Raw genomic sequence first — 18,928 nt, forward strand, 5'->3', positions numbered from 1 at the left:
ATACCATTCTATGTGTGATATATATGTACGCCTTACATACATGCAAGTTCCACTCGCTCTGACAGTTACACGCTTATTTAGTTCCATCTATACGATAGATTGCGCTGCAATCAGTCCATGTAAATATATGAACAATTCATACCAGGTAGATAGGTAGACTATAAGTTTGTAAATTATGACCGAAATGTTATATTTTACGAATATTAGAATTTGTTGCGTTAGAAATAGTACCTAACGAGTACTTAATTGCGGACATAAATATGGAAAATAGTTTTCAATTTTTCAGTTCACCATTAAACTTTTCTCATACCGATTTAAAATGTTGCCAATACGTATAAAATTAATTTACTAAAAAAAATTAACGGTTACCACTTAAATCGTAGTAAAATTAATTTATCGCATTAATATGTCATCATTCAATCGTACCATATTCAATAAAATGCAAATATAGAACAAAAATCCTAATGTTAAATAAAATTATTATTAAAATTACTCGATTTTGATGTACTTTTTTATCGTTTGAAATTGAATTTAATTTTAAATAAACCACAAAAGTATTGTAGAATTACGTTGTAATCATTATTTTTACTATTACAGTATTAGTACTTTAAACCAAAATTATATCGCTTAAAAAGTAAAAGCTATGTACATATTCGTTTTGTGTACGGAAATTTGTTTGTCAAGGAGAATAAGGTGTAAGATAATAATTCTGTTTAATCTAGACCGCATAACAAATTTAAGATACTATTGCATACTTGATATTGATATTACTGATTTACAATTGGAAGTGTTATTTTATGCAGAAGCTTGTAGTTATGTAATAAGTTCTCCTCTTATAGACTTATACTCTATAAGACACTAAAATACTTACTATAACATGATTTACAATGCAAAAGTGGTCTATGACCAGAAAAGCCACTGCATTCGCACAGAAGTGACATGTGTGTATAACAAAACTTAGAAAAAAAGGCTGTTCTGAACAAAGATGTACAATGAATATGCCATTAAGCAACCTGTATGATTAAATAAGGTATTTCTAATACACAAAAATAGAACGAACAGCATAATTCCCTTAATATCAAAGGAACTTGGTGACAATGTAATGTCATGCACAGAGCTATGCAGAAGTAGAGATACTTTTGTTTTTAATGAATGGTTACGAGGCCGGACTCCAAGAGTTTTTGAATTTTTGCCGCTACATTTGGATTCTTTAAATGACTGTAAATAGAAAAATTTACATTTCAGTTTCACAATTTTTATACTTTAATATAATACAATAATTATAATTACTTACTCGTATAAAGCTCTAGGATCACTATGCATTTGCTCTAAGATAAGTCTCATAGCAGGATCTCGTAATATACTTTGAACTTCTGGATCTTCCATTGCCCTTTTTCTAACTTCCTCAGGATTTGAACTGACAGAAACAGCACATGACCGATATCCTTCTAATGCCTCGGCATTGGAGGGATCTAATTCCAATGCTTTTTGATAAGCAACAAGAGCTTTTCCTTGTTGTTGCATACCTTGCAATATTTTTCCTTTTCTTATCCAACCTTTGATGAATTTTGGATCGATTTCGACACACTTCTGACAGTCTTTTAATCCTAGATCAAAAGCTGCTAATTTGGTATAAGCAGCAGCTCTGTTACTGTAGTATTTTGGATCATCAGGATTTCTTTTGATAGCTTCTGTATAATGTCTTATTGCTGTTGGATAATCCCCAATCTTGAACTTTTCATTTCCAAGCTCCTTTTCCTCTTCTGCTTTCTCTATATCAATATATGCTTTTCTTTCTTCCTCCTTAATGATTTTATCGATCTCTGAGAGAAGAGTTTTAATTTCTGGTGTTCTGTGCTCTAACAGAGACTTTTCATAATACACCTTCGCTTGTTTGTGATTGTTCATCTTTTTGTATGCATGCCCAATTCTTGTAAATGCTTTTGCTATTAATTTAAAATCTGCTCGATTCTCTCTTCCAACTTCAATGGCTTTTTCACACTGAGCAATACATTTTTCATATTCTTTTTGTTCATAATATACTGCTGCTATATTTAGTAAGTAAATTATTTCTTTATCATCTAATTCTACTGCTTTATTATAATGCAGAAGTGCTTCTTCAAAGTTCTTCTCTTTGTAGGCTTTATTACCTAATTTTTTTTCAATTACTGCTGTAGGAAGATTACTATCTTTAAAATCTTCTTCTTCTTCTTTGTTTTGAGGTTCGGGCGATTTTTGCTTAGGTGGAGTTTTGTCTGGTTCAGATGAAATTATTTTACCTAGATCTGAGTCTAATAATACGGTAAGAGTTGTAAGTAATCTACTGTCCGTACGATTCGTTTGAAAAACCATTGGATTGTTTCCTATCTCCTGTAGAAGTTTCAGATATTCTTGGTCTTGAAGCAGATCTTTTGTTCTAGGATCATTTGCAAGTACGTCTAAGAGATCTGGTCTGCTGAAAGGATTAACAGCTATTGCTAGTCTATGAAACTGGACTTCGGCCAAACCACTTTTAAGTTGTTCATTATTGGGATCCAACTGTAGACCAGTCTTATATGCTTCGACAGATGCATCCAATCTACCCAAGTAAGCAAGCACACTACCTTTACGCGAGTAACCTTTTCCCCAATCTCGTTTTAACGTTACAGTCATTTCTGCATCTTCTAATGCTTGTTCGTACTTTCCTGCTTTAGCATACGCCGCAGATCTGTTACTGTAAAGGAGATGATTGCTTTTGTCTAATGCAATTGCCTCTGTGTAATATTCAATAGCCTCATCCAATCTCCCCTTTCGTAAAGCAAGATTACCTTTATCCTTTAATTCTGATACCTAAAAACATATTTTCAAAGTTATTTAGTTGAAAAGTAATGAAAATAATTCCAAGAGACCACAATCTTCTCTTTCTAGAAAATCGCGTAACGTAAATGGGAAAAGATCGCTTATGAAAGAAACAATGGCAGGACTTAAATTAAGTTCACATATGAACAATTGTGATTTCGAAAAAAAAAAACTTCGAATTTAAAAATGAATGCTCGACGTTTCGCAAAATGACGTGAGAGAACGTGTAAGAAAAATATAATGGAGAGCAACAAATAGGAAGAACACAATAATTTTTTTCGACGAAAGCGTGTTCAATTAGCGAAATCGTGGATGGACACAGTGTTTTCTAGTATTACGATTTTATGAGCCCAAGGGACGCTTTACTACGATCTACTTCGGAAGAATGTTTACCTGGTCCATAACGCTTGACCTGAGAGCAGTAATACTTTCGTTCTATTTTCTGCAATTTGTTCTTTTACGCCCGCAAAGATACGCGATGACTCGTGCGAATACTCAGTCTCGAATCGGCGCAGATTTTCAGAAAGCTCCAGAAATGGACAACTAGCGCCTCTCCTTGATTGTCTCGAAACTAGTTGTACATATATATGTTGTACATACGTGATGCGCCTTGTTGAGAGTATATTCCACGATTTTCTAGTACCTTCGAAAACGCACCCTCTTCTTTTTTTAAGCGAGATACAAATAATGGCCTAGCTTCACGCTTAATTTAACCAATACTGTCTTTGACTTGTTAACTACTTCGTTTTATAATTATATCGTCCTCGTTCACAATTGTGTCGACTGTTGGTAGGTCACGTTTTGTAATTACGACCTATGTATTGTTTTTTTTCTTTATGTGTACATATATGTACATTTATATAATGACACACATATCTTATATTTAACGTACTTCATATTTAATTTCTATATCTATAGTTTAATGGTATACTATTTTTATTTTTTGAGCGTTTCATATTTGTTAAAATTTGTTCTGTATACTTTAATCTTACGAATAAATTAATGCACATACGAAAGATGCAAGTCACATGATATAATTAAAGTTTCAATTTGAAATATAATACTTCAGTTTTTATTGATTATACTCCACCTCTTCGGCGATTCGTTGCATACTAAAATATTTCTACGAATATAAAAATATACAAATTGATAAATCGCAGAAGTTGAGATCGACTGGGGGGGGGGGGGGGGGACAGAATAAATAAATTTGATAGGTGTGGGCGCATTTCGAGTATGAATTGCTTTTTGGCGACTGAAACGTTGCTACGCCCAAGGTTGCTCGATCTGGCAGCACTTTCGTTGCCACGGAACCTGGTATTTCCATCGGCGAACTGGAGTGACTGGGGAATCCCAGTTGTTCGTCGTGTCGCATATTTTTCTTCGTCCTCGAGCAGTTCGATAACCGCTGTATTATCTCTAAAATCGTATGGATTCCTGTTTCATTTACATATACATATGTGCTTGGGAGAATATTTCTCTATGTAATCTTTCAATCCTTTCCACGGAATGAAAATCTTAATTTTTTAAATGCAAATAAAAGTGCCGAACTGTTTCTTTTTACATCCAGTATATTGTTCGCGTTGACTATTTCTATCCTCTTTTTTGTTGCATATTCAATACCATGACAAATTTCTCTGCAAATATAAACGAACACATTTACTTAGACACGAAACTATATTAGACCATCGGTACACCATCCCCTCTTTCCCAAGATCCAAATATATTCCGGAACTTGTGCGCTTCACAGACCAAACTCCCCCAAAAAGGAATAAGTCTGCGGGCTTCTTGGAATACCTAGACCATTACACGTCGCCGAACTCGAAATAACCGACGGCCGGTCCTTGCTCCACATTTTTACGTCGACTCTCGCAAAATTAGCCCTGCAAAACGTTTCGGTTCTCCTTCGGCGTCTCTCTTACCAATTTCTCAAGTTCGTTATTAAATAATCGCAATTAAAGTGCAAACGTTCGTTCACCGGTTTGCTTTAAAGGTCATTGAATTGCTCAATTTGTTCGTCGACGATAGAAACTCGAATTCACGGTAAATTTTCCAAGGCCTTTTATTACTAAAAAAATAGTTGTGGACACGTTACGTAACAACGTTAATGTTATCGTTCTATAATTATTAATATTATTATTGATGCCGCAAAAACGATACGTTTATTATACTAAGAAAAGATGACTATGTACAACAAGGCGGGGGTGTGTGGGAGTTTATAAACGTTCACGACAGAAACAGTACTGGAGCATTATCGTAAGCAGTGCTCGAGTAAACCGTTCAAACGCTCCACGATAAATATTTCTATTCAGAAGTGTTGTTTCGGTCTCTTAAATTCGACTAACATAAATATACGTATGTACAGCTTAAAACGAACGATCAAGTTACGAATGTTAGATTACAATATATATATATTTTTTTCCTCATTGTTTCGGCATATATACTCTTTCAATCTTAAGACGCTTCGAAACGTACGAGCGTCACACAGCATTTGCACACAACGCGGAACGAAAATCAGTATTCTTCGCTTATTATTTACATAACGAGATCCTCCGGTCTCCTTAAGCGTAAATTCATTTTTTTTTTGCAGTCGTAATATAACGTTACAACATTCGTAATCGTTGTTTCGCTCGTTATCGAAGTATTTGTCCCTCACAGAGGTACGTGTGTTTACATTTCTGAGACTGTCGATTATCGATCCTTTAATCCTGTTCGATTTACAGTGCTTCTATTCGTTCTTCGTTCCCCTATTCGTCTCTGTTTCGTTTTTACATACGTTCGACGACGACATTCACATATATATATATCTCTCTTTCTCGAAAAATCCAGTGTCTAGTTTCAAGAGTGTAACGTATTCGATACAGGCATGCTAATACTTGTCTCGATGAAGTTCAAATTTCTATATTCCCAATCAATATTCGGGTCGCGAGAAACGCGTGCACCAATAGTTTCTAGATATCTTCCAAGTCGATTCACAATTCGTGTACAGTATACATTTCGTTTTCATCGTAATTTTCAGCAATGCGCGATCTGTTACGTAATCTGGCCGCGCATCGATCGACAAAAGAAACTAAGAAGGAGAAAACACGACTGCAGAACGAGCCCCGAGATTAAACGATGCTCCTACACTCGAACGCCGACCACGTTCTGCCTGAGTCTCGCGATCGCTGGTAAGTAATTCGTCGTTGCGGTGTCGTCCTCGTCGCTGTTGTCGGAATCCGATTCGGGAAGCGGTTCCGGCGTCGCGCCCAGTCTCACCAACTCCCTTGCAAGCTGACCGTCCAAGCAGAGAGCTATCTGATAGGCAGTGATCCCCGCGTATGTTTGCGTGTCCAGGCAGGGCCTGCATTCCTGAAGCAGAAACGCGACCACTGACCGACACCCGCGTTCCACGGCGAGGTGAAGGGCCGTCTTTCCCGCCAACGCTTCTCTGGCTTCGAGATCCGCTCCGAGACGCAGCAGAAGCCGCACCAGCTCCACCTGACCCGAGGAGGCCGCTATGTGAAGGCACATCTCCCCTGGAACAAGAGAAGAGACAACGTTAGAAGGCAAAATATTTAACAACCGCTTGCATTCGGATAGTAAACCTATACCGGGTGGTGGTTCGCCCGATACTTTATCCATTGAAATAATTTCTCTGCTTTTAGAATTTTGAAAAATTGCTTTCCACGTTGTACAATTTTCTCGGAAACACGGTACGGTGATAAAATATTTTTATTTCATAGTCTTTTTCGTGTAATCTGTTACAATTCTTTTACCAGACTTTGATAACAACTTCTAAGACGAGTTCAACGATCTACGGTTCAAGGCCAATGAAGAAGATCGAAGGTAGACCTAAATATATAGGACGTTCGAAAAAGAATGCGTTAAATTTTGGAAGCGCGCAATACTCGTCGAGATGAACAAAAAATTGTTCAGACATTATTGAATGCCTTTCAAGTTGCAGCGTGAGACAATACGAAAACTTTTTTCTATCGTTCTTCGTGACAATGGTATCCATCGGATCAGAGAGAGGGAGAGAGAGGCCGCATTGTAACGCGCGCTCGAATTTAGACACGATTTCTATTTCTTAATAGAACAAATTTAACGGGGATGCAAACGTCGACTTCAGAATGATGCGACCGAGTCACATGCTTCTAGGAGATATAGATAGAACTAGGAAGACGCGGTGAATCATTGTCGTCGGAGGCTTGGCTGGCGTCCCGCGGTCCAAACTAGGTTCGTACCGATCAAAGTAACTGCTAAAATTAACATTGCCTTGTTACCACCGGCAGTATGTACATTGGCGGCATTTAATTACCGATCTCATCGCGCTAGAACCCTCTCCCAAGTCTGGCTCTCCGATCGAACTCTAATTGAAATATTTACGTTTCTATTCTTATCGCGCGAGACGCGTAAAACGCGACGCATCGGAAGCGCGTAGAAAATCGTTCGCGTTTCTTGGAATTTTCCACACGATTCGATCGGATACGATACACCCGAGGTTCTGCAATTAAAATCGATCCACGGTGAAATTGTACGACTCTGTCCAACGATTTTTCTTTTCGTCGATCGGTGAATAACGATTCAGAATCGACGGTTGTCCATTCAACGATACGTACGTACGAACTCTGGCCTCGGCCCTGTTTCTACGCACGACGTTCGACGAGTCGAAGAGATTTTACGCTCGTAATTAAATTATTTTTAATAAACGATCGGGGATGAAACGAAGCGCGAGCCCACCGGCCTCCACGCCATTGTGGGGTTTCCCGAGTCGAATCGAGTCGAGAATATAGCGACACGCAAATAGTCCGGCAGGTATTTTTAAATATCAAAAACATCTGCTTCGGGGCTCCTGTCTCATCGCGCGCCGCGTGATGTAACGCGCGCGTGCACGCACACACGCGTACAGACGTACGCGCCAAAATTCCGTCGTCGCGCGTATTCCGAGCCCAACGAGTATTTCGCTTCTTGTTTTCTTCTTACTCCGACCGACGGCGCACCTCTCTCGTGAAATTCTCTCTAGCGCGGTTTCCTCGACGTATCGTTACGGTGTACCTTGATCCGTCGTTCCGCGAAACGCGTTCAGAGAACGTGAAAAATAAATCATAGATATTTCGATTAATTTTAGACCAACCACGGTGCCTCGATCGATCCCATCTACAAAAAAAATACGTTATCGCGCGTTTCTAATTTAGGACTCCGGGCTCGATCCGATAAAACTACACGCGAATGTTTACGTTTTCCCGCCAATCGATATGCGCAGGCCGTACGTCACGGGTACGTACGTACACGACAACGTGTAATCGGTACATTGGACACGCGAGATTGCGAGTAACAGAATTATTTGTCCCAAAGGCGTAATTTAACCCCTTAGCTGCGTCATTTGGTCGCTGGAATCCGTTCCCTCGCTACGGAATTGTTTCCTACGTTTAAAGTATTTGCTCAAATATAATACGTATGTACGATTGTTTGGCACGTTTCGCGGTAATTTGTAATTTTTGCAATTACAACAACGCGCTGCTCCACGGTCGAAGGGTTAATCGTTGACTCGATAGCAACGAAAGGTCGCGTTTGTGAACGATATCACGGATAAGGGGATTTTCGAGCGACTTTGAACCGGAACACGGTTACGTCGAGACGACGACGTTGATCGACGTTTGATCAAGAAGACGACATCTCGTGTGCAACAACCCAATATTTCGTCATGGTCCAAAAGCGGCCGTTACGCCAGCTGCTCGACCTCCGGTGTACATCCATGCTGTAAGCCCAGAATGGAGTACGAGGATGACGTTACGCGGGAATTCCAGAACTTCAAAAAGGAGTCAACGTTCAGCGCTAAACTTTTTCCGCTTCGCAGTTTACTGGATCGAACGTTCGAACGTAAACGAGGGGGGGGGGGGGGGGGGTATCGCGTGAAAAGATCAGGAGGATCGAAGAAAAGAGCAGAAACAAGAGGAGAGGGGGACGAAGAATTACGTTCGAGCGGCGGAAGGCACACGAAACCGCGAAGAAAGACAATGGGAAAGTCTTCTGAGTAAACTTTTCCTCGTAGAACTTTCGAGAAGAATCCTCGCGTTAAACGCGTTCGAGCCGGTGGCAGACGCTGTCGAACGTCGTACATCAGCCTGTAACTTTTTTTTAAATAATAGTCACGTTCGTCGATAAATTTGATCGTGGTTCGTTTATCGTTTCGTACGAATTGGCAATAACGTGGTTGTACTTTGGTTAATGGAATTTCCAACAGTACGTACGAATTGCGACGAATTGCTCTCGGTCCACGATGAAATCATGGGAAAACCGCGCGTAATCGCGGATTACAGGATTGTTCTACGCGAGCGAACGCGCACGATGCCCAATGACTGTTGCTTTGTTGTGGTAAAAGCTGTTAGGATTTTCCGACGCTTCGCTGTCCTCCGCTAGCGATGCTGCAGGCGTGTCACGCGCGCTTCCTTCCCTCATCGTGAAACATCTAGGTTTCTCTTTATTGTCCATCGACGGGACTATCCAGTTCCAAGTATTCTCTTACTCTTCCGTTGTTCATCAATCGCGTTACACGTTTCCAAGTATTTCGTGTTTCATTCTACAATACTACGTCCAAGGTTGACTTTACAATAACGACTTCGACTTTGATTCAATCCGTTAAAATCCTCTCGTGAATTTTCTTTCAACTTCGTCGCAAGCCTTGTGCATTCGACCTAATAATTATACAAGCACGGACGTCTGTCTCTATTGGGTACGGCTGTTTGTACGGTTCGCGCTTGGTTTCGCAAAACGATGGAAACGTTTCGTTTTCGGTGCCAATATAAGCTTTCGATTCTGCCCTTATCGACCAATTTGACATTCCACACGAATTAGCATTGTTAGCGTCACAAAGATGCAACTGTTCAAACAAATGGACGTTTTTGTTACCGTTACTGGTACTAGTAACAAGTTGAAGTACAATCTTCGAGAAATATTCAACAGGTAAAATTATTTTATCGTTCGACTCGATCCCCAATTGCCAGAGTAAGGTCGAACTGGTCCGTCGATATTCTTACAAACCAATTAATAATCGCCTACCTGGAATCTTGTGTATCTTCATCCTCGGACAATAGTGAACTATCGTGGACAATACACGTCTACACATTTTTTTTTTTTTTTTTTTTTTTCATATTTTATGCGCATGTACGCCCACGTGTACGCTTTTTTTATACATAAATTGGTATTATCTGTAAATCTTTTCTTTACTCCTTATCGTAATTATTTTCTACCTGTGGTACCAAAGGGTATTCACCCATCGAAATAAATGAATAAATCACACGGTCGATAGGTCAATAAATCAAATTACTCACCGTCGTAATTTCGTTGCTCGAGATTCTGCGGCAGGGCAGGTATTTTCTTTCCAGGTAGAAGGTAGTTCCTCTCGATGGGAGTCAAGGGATCCGTGAGGGCCTTCGCCGAAGCGAGATCCCCGGTTGCGCACGCCAAATGAAGGGCCGTGTTTCCACGGAAATTTCTCAATGCCGGATTCGCACCTGCCAGAACCAGTCGTCTGACTATCCTCGGCTGCCGCGTCAATACGGCCAGGTGCAAGGGAGACTGACCGTCGTCGTTTAGGATATTCAAAAGGTATAAGTGCGGTGCCATTCTTATTAAACTGAACGCAGCCTCCAGAAAACCTTGCACTATCGCTATATGCAGTTGCCTGAAAAATCGAGAAAAAAAACCGGGCTGGTACAAACGGCAAAGAACCTAGCACATCGTTGTCCTTTGTCCGAATACAAGTAGTCCCAAAACACGCGGGCACGAGAACTCCAAGGAATTTATTCGAGTAGACAGTAACTTTACCAGACATCGTACATTCTACTTTCGAATGATTGTATCGTCACCGTTAAGAGGGATAGAATTATTCTCGTTCATTGCCTATTTTTGTCTTCGTGCCATGTATTTTTGGATACCCTGTACGCATCGCAGCATCGTTGGTATTTATCGTATAATTTTCACGTCTGGACAAGGATTTCGTTTCTTTCCCCAATGTATCGATTAGTTGGTTGTTATTTGAGATCGAGCACGTGTTTATCCGACAGTTCAATGTCACTTTCGCGCTGATATCATTTTTTCTTTCCTTTTGTGCGTAATTTATCCCCCCACCCCGAGTGCAAAGGTCAATGTTTCGTCAGCTCGTAACGAACGCGTTTTTTTTTTTTTTTTTCGAAAAATTTTCGGTTACATTTCAACGCAAGTTTATCGATCCGCCGAGTGGAAAAAGACAAGGTTCGCGCGCGCGTACTGTAAACTTCCGCACCGGAAACCATCGCCGGGAGGTATGAATTGTCTCGGTCTGTGTTTCATCCTCTACAGCCGTGCTCACGTGTCGCGATTAAATGGATCTTGTCGTGATGAATCTCGCGTTGCAACGGTTCAATCGGTCAACGTGCTTAGCAATGTAAAACACGTACTGTGCGATTCGTATGCACACGATGACGCGCGACGATATTTGCTTCGATCAACATGTTTTCTATGCGCTCGTAAAAACAGCAATTCTACGCAATAATGGTATTTATCTTGAAATACTGTCCGTATTATCGTTTACTCAACGGCGATACGATCGCGAGCCGCTGCTCCAGATTCATACGGTGCCTTCTTCTGCGCTCGCGTTAATTTAATCAATTGTTACTCTCCCGGCGAATATTTTTTATACATCGCGGACAATTAATATCAATTCGAATCACCGGATTCTTTATTAAACCGTATAGCGTTACAGTTTGCACGTCCATTTTGTTCCTACCGGCAATTTATTTGACAAAAGAAAAAGTCGTAACAATAACGCGAACACCTTGTGCAGGTTCACAGCGATAGTAATATCTAATTTGATGTTTTTCAGCAAACGGGATCAAGATTAACGAAAATAAGAGTGAAATTTTCTACGTACGGAACAATTCGTGGAAAACAAGTACGTACGTTCTTTCAACGGAAATCATCGTGTAATTGTTTCGTGATCAGAAGGAATCGTGTCCATTCAAAGGCACGCTATTATTATCCTAGTTTCGATCGATACACTCCGACATGTTAACGTGGTTTCAAAGCATCGCGGGCTACAGGTTGCAACACCATCGCGCATGCGCCAGTCGCGATGAATTACATCTATCAAGTAATCCCTCGATTCGTATATTTCGCGTAAACAACCTTAGTCACATTGGGGATTTCGCGAAGATGACGACAAACCTATATACGCACCGCAGTAATTGCGAAAACTGTAACTATGATAAACACAACGACTCATGCGAGAAAATTAGCTTGAAATTGCGTTTTATCGATAGGTCAGGCTTACTTGCCGGCAAACTACTTTTTTAATATACCGATAATAATAATAATAATAACGATAATAATAACGGTTAATGCGAGTTTAGCTCAATACTATAAGTTCGCATTTTAATTTGACGACAAAATTACGATTCTTTTTTGGTAATTTGATGGATCGCGTGACCGTAGAATATACATATATGACGCGCTACCAGTCTAGATGAACAAGTGTTGAATGTAAACATTCCAATACATTCAACTATAATCGCGGAACAATATCATCCTATAATTGGAATATATGAGTCGAATTATCGATTGATAGTTTCATTGCATTATTATCTCAGACACACTATTATTCTCGACGTTGTTTCTTTAAATACACCGTTTTTGTCACTTTCTTTTGAAATCGATAGCGTAGATGCTTCTACAATTTCGCGTGAAAACAGCTCGACCAGAACGATTCGTGTCGAATCTGAGCAAATAAAAATCGGCTTTTTGGTGTACTCGGATAATGCAAGTTTGACATTTCTGAACAAGAGCACAGAGATTACTTACGTGTCACCGTCGTCGTCCTGTGTGTAGTACAGCTGCCAAGGTTCCTCATTGAACGGTTTCTCGGACGATCGTTGCGATTCGCAATGTCGCAACGTCGATGTTTCGTGTTGTCGCTCGAGTTTGACGGAGCTGACGGGAGTCAACTCGACGGTGGGTTCAACCTGAACCTTGCCGCTCGCGAGAGGATTCAAAGTGACTTGCTTCAATGTGAGCTGGCTCAGGCTTTCGCTGAGCCCGAGATCCACGCCGCTGTCCGCCCTCATTGGTTCCGGTGCTACGGGTGCGGTTGTTGCAACATTCAACAATTCGGACTCGGACAGTTCAGAACTGACTTGAAGATTCCCGCTGGACAGGAAACCAGAATCCACATGACCAGTATCGCGCTGCTCCTGGCACTTCTCCTCGCTACTGTCTGGAACATTTCTCTCCATCGGTGTCATTCTCGACGGATGCCACATTTTCGATTCGACGTCGATTTCGATCGACCAGAAAGAACGGCTAGTCTCTCTCCGTGTAGAAGGAATACTAGCCGCGATTCCCGTACGTACACACGCGCCGACAATGAACTGTTTTCGCCTATAAATCGCGCCGCGACGTTTTCGCGTAGCTTATCGAAGGAACTGATAATCGGCGGACTATACAATACTCGTTCACGTCGATCCTCCGATCGGACGAACACGTTCGACTAACTCTCTTTCGTTCGTTCGCAAGCGACGCCACTGCTACATTTACTTGAACTCGATCAGTTCGATCGTCGTTCCTCGTCCGACACAGCTGTGGCTTGCTTCTTCTATGTATGTTCGTTTCTTCGTTGTCGTCGTCGCATTCTCGTTTCGACTGGTTCGCAGGTTAGTCGGGCAGATTCACTTCGTTCCACGAAATCTCGCATTCATGAGTAACTGTTTGTATCCCGTTCGGATGGAAGCCCAAACGTTTACGGAAGCAAGAGCGTGTAGTTTCGACAACGGAAAATTGCTAGGAGGGAGGGGGAAGGAGGGAGGAGAAACAGATGTAGATGCGTGCTCGTAGTCGCGATGATTCGTGTCGTCGAGAACGCCACCCAACGCGCTGTCTGAAAACGAACTGACTCTGTGGCGTTCGCCGACGCGCGGAATAACTTTCCGCGATGGCCGCGGTGCACAGTAGTGCCTCTGGCGGTAATCAGAGGCACGCGTACTCTGAAAGGGGCAGAGTAGGGGTGGGAAAACCCATCGTCCTCTGGCAGGGCCAGCAGCTGCACGTATACACTGTGTACTCGATTTAACTTGGTATTCTTTAGATAACCAGTTTAGAAAAAGAAAGCCGGATCGGAAACTCCGCAAAAATTTCCAATAGCTGTTCACATTGGGTTACAAACGAATATCCGAACGACTGCGACCGTAAACTTTGACGAACCACACAAGTGAACCGAAGTAAATATTTCGAAATATCGTCCTAACTACGTAAACGTAATCCCGAGGCTTATTATCGGGAAAATTTGAAGAAAATCTGCTAGCTCGAGTAACGGTTACGAAACATTCGTCCGCTAGGAACGCAAGCGGCATTGAAGGTCACAAAAAGATTATGAGAAATTAGTGACTGATTAGCGTTTAATCACCAATTAGCGTCAGAGGTAGTCAAACTAAATATTAATGTCTGGATAGACGATAATTAATTGCTGTTTAAACATTTTCTTACACTGTTTCGTAACTGCTAAACTGTCAGATTTTCTTCCAATTTTTCCAGTACAATTCTAACGATTGTGTCTTAAAAAACGTCTGCGTTATTTCGGTCACTTCGATATAATTTAGATATCGTGTTCATTGCAGCCTTGGACAGCACATTTCGAGCATTTGTTCGCAATAATGTCGTTTGGAATTAAGGGAAAAATCGATTTGTTTAAAGTGCCGTGTTACTTTCATTTTAAACCGGTAAAAAACGGTAACCGATAACGGGGGATTCAGAAAAAAAAATGATACAGTTTAAATAAGTAAAAAAAAAAGGCCTGCGTTGTTGAACGAAGCGATAAATGAACTGAATTTATCAAATTATTTTTAGCAAATCTGAGAATTGTGTTTCAGAAGACGAACAAACTTGCATTAAAGTCTCTTATAGTCAACGCGATGTAAACAATTTTCGTTAAACCGTAGTATATCTAGGCACTTGGTTGAACAAATTCTTCGACTAGTACTTCAAGTATTTTCTGTCCAGACCTGCATCATACGTACATATAAATATATATACCGCGAGGATCCTTTGCAGGTATTTGTACCTGTTTACAATATTACTTACCTGTCGCTTGCACCTTGTTTTGTTTTCTTCTAAAAAAATTAAAAATAAAAAAAAATAGAAATCTGACGATAACTTTTGCACACGGCAGAGGAGAGTGTCGATTTGTCACAAATGATTGTTCAAAAACGTAAGTCCCTGAGCGAAGATACAGATTTCACCGTTCCACTTTCTTTTCGAGCGGGCTAATCTGCACGAGGCGAAACTCACCGGAAATTCCGTTGGCATTTCCGATCTGGGAACTCTTCCGATATTTTGCGGTATATCAACTGTTATTGCCACATTACGATACCGAGAAGATCTACACAGGGACGCCCCATAGAGTCAACCAAGATTTTTGGTCTATTCACGAGTCGTTTATATACGGGTTTCCCCAAAAAGATGGTTACTGACACGCGGTCTTAAAACAAAGAGAACCTATACCTGTGTTATCGTATGTTCCACAAACCGCCAGACGATCCGATAATAATGGGCCATTGTCACAATCTATGGCTCTTTTACAATCGGCTCGTCACTTACATTGGTTCGAAAATAATGGCCGAACAAACCAAGGCCGCATAAATTGGGTGTCATTAGTCGACGAAGGCACTACACACTGGCGTATAAAATAGGGACGGTTGTAAAGGTATTTGTAAACGATAGTCTTAATCCTGCGCCCTCGAGAACAAACGAATTATATAATTTTACGTAATCGTTCGTCAACGATGAACGTTTCAACGGATGTTGTCACTTTTACGACCGCGGTCGCCTACGTTGCGTTAGTACGATCGCCTGAAATTTTTTAACGAACTTAGAGCCCGGAATTGTGCGACTCATCGTTAATTATTTCGTACATCCAAGAGACAAGAGGGAATAAATCGTGTTTTCCGTGATAATACCTCACATCATCCTTTTCCGATGTGAAAATATCGCCGGTGTTCCAAATCGTAAGAACGTGGACAAATTTTTTTCCATTAGAGTAAACGAGAGGGCGTCGATGTGCCCAAGCTATCTGGGGAAAACCTGATTGAGATAAGCTCAGGAAATTATATTATCTCTGCATCGTTTACAAGAACCAATTTACTGGTAGATATATCACATCATTATCAGCAAGTTTGTTGCTGCACCTTGAGTTACGCACTTTCTGACCGTTGAACCTGCATTTCGAGGTCTTGCGCGCTCGAAAGCAACAGATACGTTTGGGTATCGGTTAATTTCAATGGAGTACCTTTTGAGGTCAGCTCAAACGATATCGGATGAAACTGGCAACTATAACGTTTGGGTATCGGTTAATTTCAATGGAGCACCTTTTGAGGTCAGCTCAAACAATATCGGATGAAACTGGCAACCGTAAGGTAGGAAATCGTGTACAACGAAATCGTGAACCTATCGGTGAAGAATTTTTCCCGTTATTCAGTTACTTGCTCTTTTTTGTAAAGTTGGACACATTAAGGATACTTCGATTGTAGAAGATCTGGGAAAGTACGATGACTCAAAGGCGATGCGGAAAGGTGGCACTGGATCGTTCTCAAGTGTCTTCTCCGCGATAGTCGCAATATGTCCCTGAATTCTCTTACCTGTAAAATGTACGCTAATACGAATATCGTGTTCGTTTCCTTACGGAATAAATATCGTTATTAGAGCGATAACCAGCCGAAAAGGAAGAAAACACTACACGACAAGAAAAGTGAACGAAGTATTAATAATAAGCAAGAACCTGTTAAGACACAACAAACTAAGCTTGAACATTCCTTTCAAATTAGACACGATAAAGCAAGATACAATCTTGGTTTACTTGAACAATTGGTCCTTAAAAATAACATAATAATCAATGTCAGTATTAATTGATACGTGACAGATATGTTTCTAAATTGTTTTCAGAGATCGATTAATACTTGTATTACTCTTTTTGGAAACTTTATTAATTCCAAGGCGTACGATGCTGTTGATAACACCATTAGAATCGTGCGGTTGTAAATGATCGGTAAATTAAGGTGATTTAACCCCATTTGATATTAGGAATTAAAGGCTCGTCGATCATTGCGTGCAGAAATTTTGTAAATACATTGATTAAACATGTACGCCAAACATTTACCGTACCCATAGACATTTACCGCACGTAGTACATTGAACGCTCATAAACGCCCAAAGGGTTCGAGTAGTGGTTCGTGCACGGGTTCAATTTACACACAATTGAAACGCAAGATATCATGATGTACTCTTTCAAGAGCGACAAGATAATTCACATAATCTATACCAATGTTTAAACGACAATTTTATAAAAATTCTCGTTTACTTAATAATCTAATCTTTGCTGTTGGTCTAAATTTTGAAATATCTTATAAATGAATAATAAAAATTAATTCGAATACACGTAAGATTACAGAATGGATTAATGGAAAAGAAAATTATTATAAAAAATTTAAGTAATCGCTTTTTAAGCAAACACTTACCTGTCACTTATGGACGCCTTCGCAAACGTGACGAGCCGCATACTATATAGTCAGCGAACTGATTTTATCGATGGAAAACAAGTTGTTTGTGTGGTTCTCTGTTATAAGGAAAAACTTTAACGCAATGGTGACAAGCAAACAAATAATTCACGCTAGCGCCGAGTTAAACGTAGTGCAGTGTACGTACTCGGGCTCCGAACTGTTGGTAATCGACCACACACTGGCGGTCGGAATTTATGTTTGTCCGGGAAATACCTAATGAAACTAAGTATACATATGCGGGTTGACAAACTTTTAAACGCAATTTTAAACAAGACATTGCCAGGGGTTTTCTCTCGTATAAAATTAATATTTAAACGTCGGTATAATATCATGTAATCATTTTTACGGAATTTTATGGCTTGCAGGTAAATATCATTTTTAGGATAAGAATTTGCTTTCTTGTGTGGTATTTAACAAAGATGAATGAAAATAAATCACAATTTTATTTGATTAAAATATAAAAGGAACACATTATGTGCTGTTATGTTCAAGTATACCTTGCCTTATAAGTGATTCACATATAGCTCGTGGTAATAAATGATACGTATTTTTCTTTAACAAAATAACGTGACCATCTTCTAGCTCTAATTTTCCAAAATCCATCAAGCATTTCACCTATAATCACAAGTATTTTTACTCGTTCAAATATTATCAAGTATCAGGATGAATAATAAATTTATATATGTATACCTCTACATAAGGAGTTTTTGGAGGTAACATAGTTGCTGTTAAATTAAACCCCTGATCTTCTCCTAAAGATCTCATGTACGTAGCCAAGGATTTGTTGTACGTTTGAAACCATTGTATTTCTGCATTCAGGAAATTAGAATTTATTTCTGGTGGTAAAATGCTTCCCAATTCCCAACGTAGTTCTCTTAACTTTCGCATTCTATTGTAGATATAAGCCAAAATGCACCTTTTGTTTCTGGTCAATGCTATGTGCCGAAACTGAACTGATGGCAATAATGCTATATTATCCTCATTTCGAATGGCATTACTAAAATAAATGTCTTCTATTTGCTAAAGAATAAACTTTTTTTGAACTTCATGTATGACTACATAAATAGCTGTAACTGTGTACAAACCTATCTGACATATTCGCATCATAGAGAGAACGAATCTCTTCCAGAACTTCCTTAACTAGCACTTCCTAGGAATGAAATATTTACCTTCAATTATTCGGTCATTGCAGATAATTTAATGTAATATTATACAACCTACATTGAATGGCTGTACATCAGTACTACATAAATCTAATTCTGTTATAAGTTTAAAAGCTTTTCTTCCGTACATTCTTTACAGTAATTTCCAACCCTTACTACAGTGGTATAAAAACATTTAGAGTTACTAATTTATGTTATTTTACAAATGTATTTTATTATCTGCATAATATGAAGTGTATCAACAAAATTTCTTTGGTATTAAAATTCTACAGAGCAAAAAATAAATAAATGCAACAATAAGGAATATTTTGAAATCATCTATTCCAACACAACATAAACAAACTAGTAACTGTTGAAAGTAGCGACATC

The 18,928-nt window shown here is 39.7% G+C and overlaps 3 protein-coding genes and 1 long non-coding RNA gene across 5 annotated transcripts; 1 reads left to right on the forward strand and 3 right to left on the reverse strand.

The window, feature by feature from the left end:
• Positions 1-555: 555 nt before the first annotated feature.
• On the reverse strand, positions 556-3,517 carry Stip1 (Stress-induced phosphoprotein 1). The gene is made up of 3 exons (XM_076318729.1): positions 3,232-3,517; positions 1,295-2,829; positions 556-1,218 (listed from the first exon to the last, which is right to left on the reverse strand). Exons 1-3 carry the CDS (start codon positions 3,238-3,240, stop codon positions 1,146-1,148), a joined length of 1,617 nt encoding a protein of 538 aa, XP_076174844.1. The 5' UTR covers positions 3,241-3,517; the 3' UTR covers positions 556-1,145.
• Positions 3,518-4,872: 1,355 nt separating this feature from the next.
• Cact (NF-kappa-B inhibitor cactus) lies at positions 4,873-13,810 on the reverse strand. The gene is made up of 3 exons (XM_076318730.1): positions 12,655-13,810; positions 10,149-10,501; positions 4,873-6,353 (listed from the first exon to the last, which is right to left on the reverse strand). The coding sequence occupies exons 1-3, from the start codon at positions 13,110-13,112 to the stop codon at positions 5,959-5,961; spliced, it is 1,206 nt and encodes a 401-aa protein (XP_076174845.1). The 5' UTR covers positions 13,113-13,810; the 3' UTR covers positions 4,873-5,958.
• Positions 5,065-18,799, forward strand: LOC143150460 (uncharacterized). 2 transcript variants are annotated; one of them, XR_012993064.1, is made up of 2 exons: positions 5,065-7,053; positions 11,681-18,799. It is a non-coding gene; the product is annotated as an uncharacterized LOC143150460 (long non-coding RNA). The 2 variants fall into 2 exon arrangements; XR_012993063.1 differs by having other exon boundaries at positions 5,079-7,053.
• Positions 17,821-18,894, reverse strand: LOC143150459 (DNA replication complex GINS protein PSF1). The gene is made up of 4 exons (XM_076318734.1): positions 18,618-18,894; positions 18,482-18,546; positions 18,087-18,393; positions 17,821-18,011 (listed from the first exon to the last, which is right to left on the reverse strand). Exons 1-4 carry the CDS (start codon positions 18,687-18,689, stop codon positions 17,868-17,870), a joined length of 588 nt encoding a protein of 195 aa, XP_076174849.1. The 5' UTR covers positions 18,690-18,894; the 3' UTR covers positions 17,821-17,867.
• Positions 18,895-18,928: the final 34 nt, after the last annotated feature.

Source organism: Ptiloglossa arizonensis, chromosome 8, assembly GCF_051014685.1.
Source record: "Ptiloglossa arizonensis isolate GNS036 chromosome 8, iyPtiAriz1_principal, whole genome shotgun sequence".
Taxonomy (NCBI): domain Eukaryota; kingdom Metazoa; phylum Arthropoda; class Insecta; order Hymenoptera; family Colletidae; genus Ptiloglossa; species Ptiloglossa arizonensis.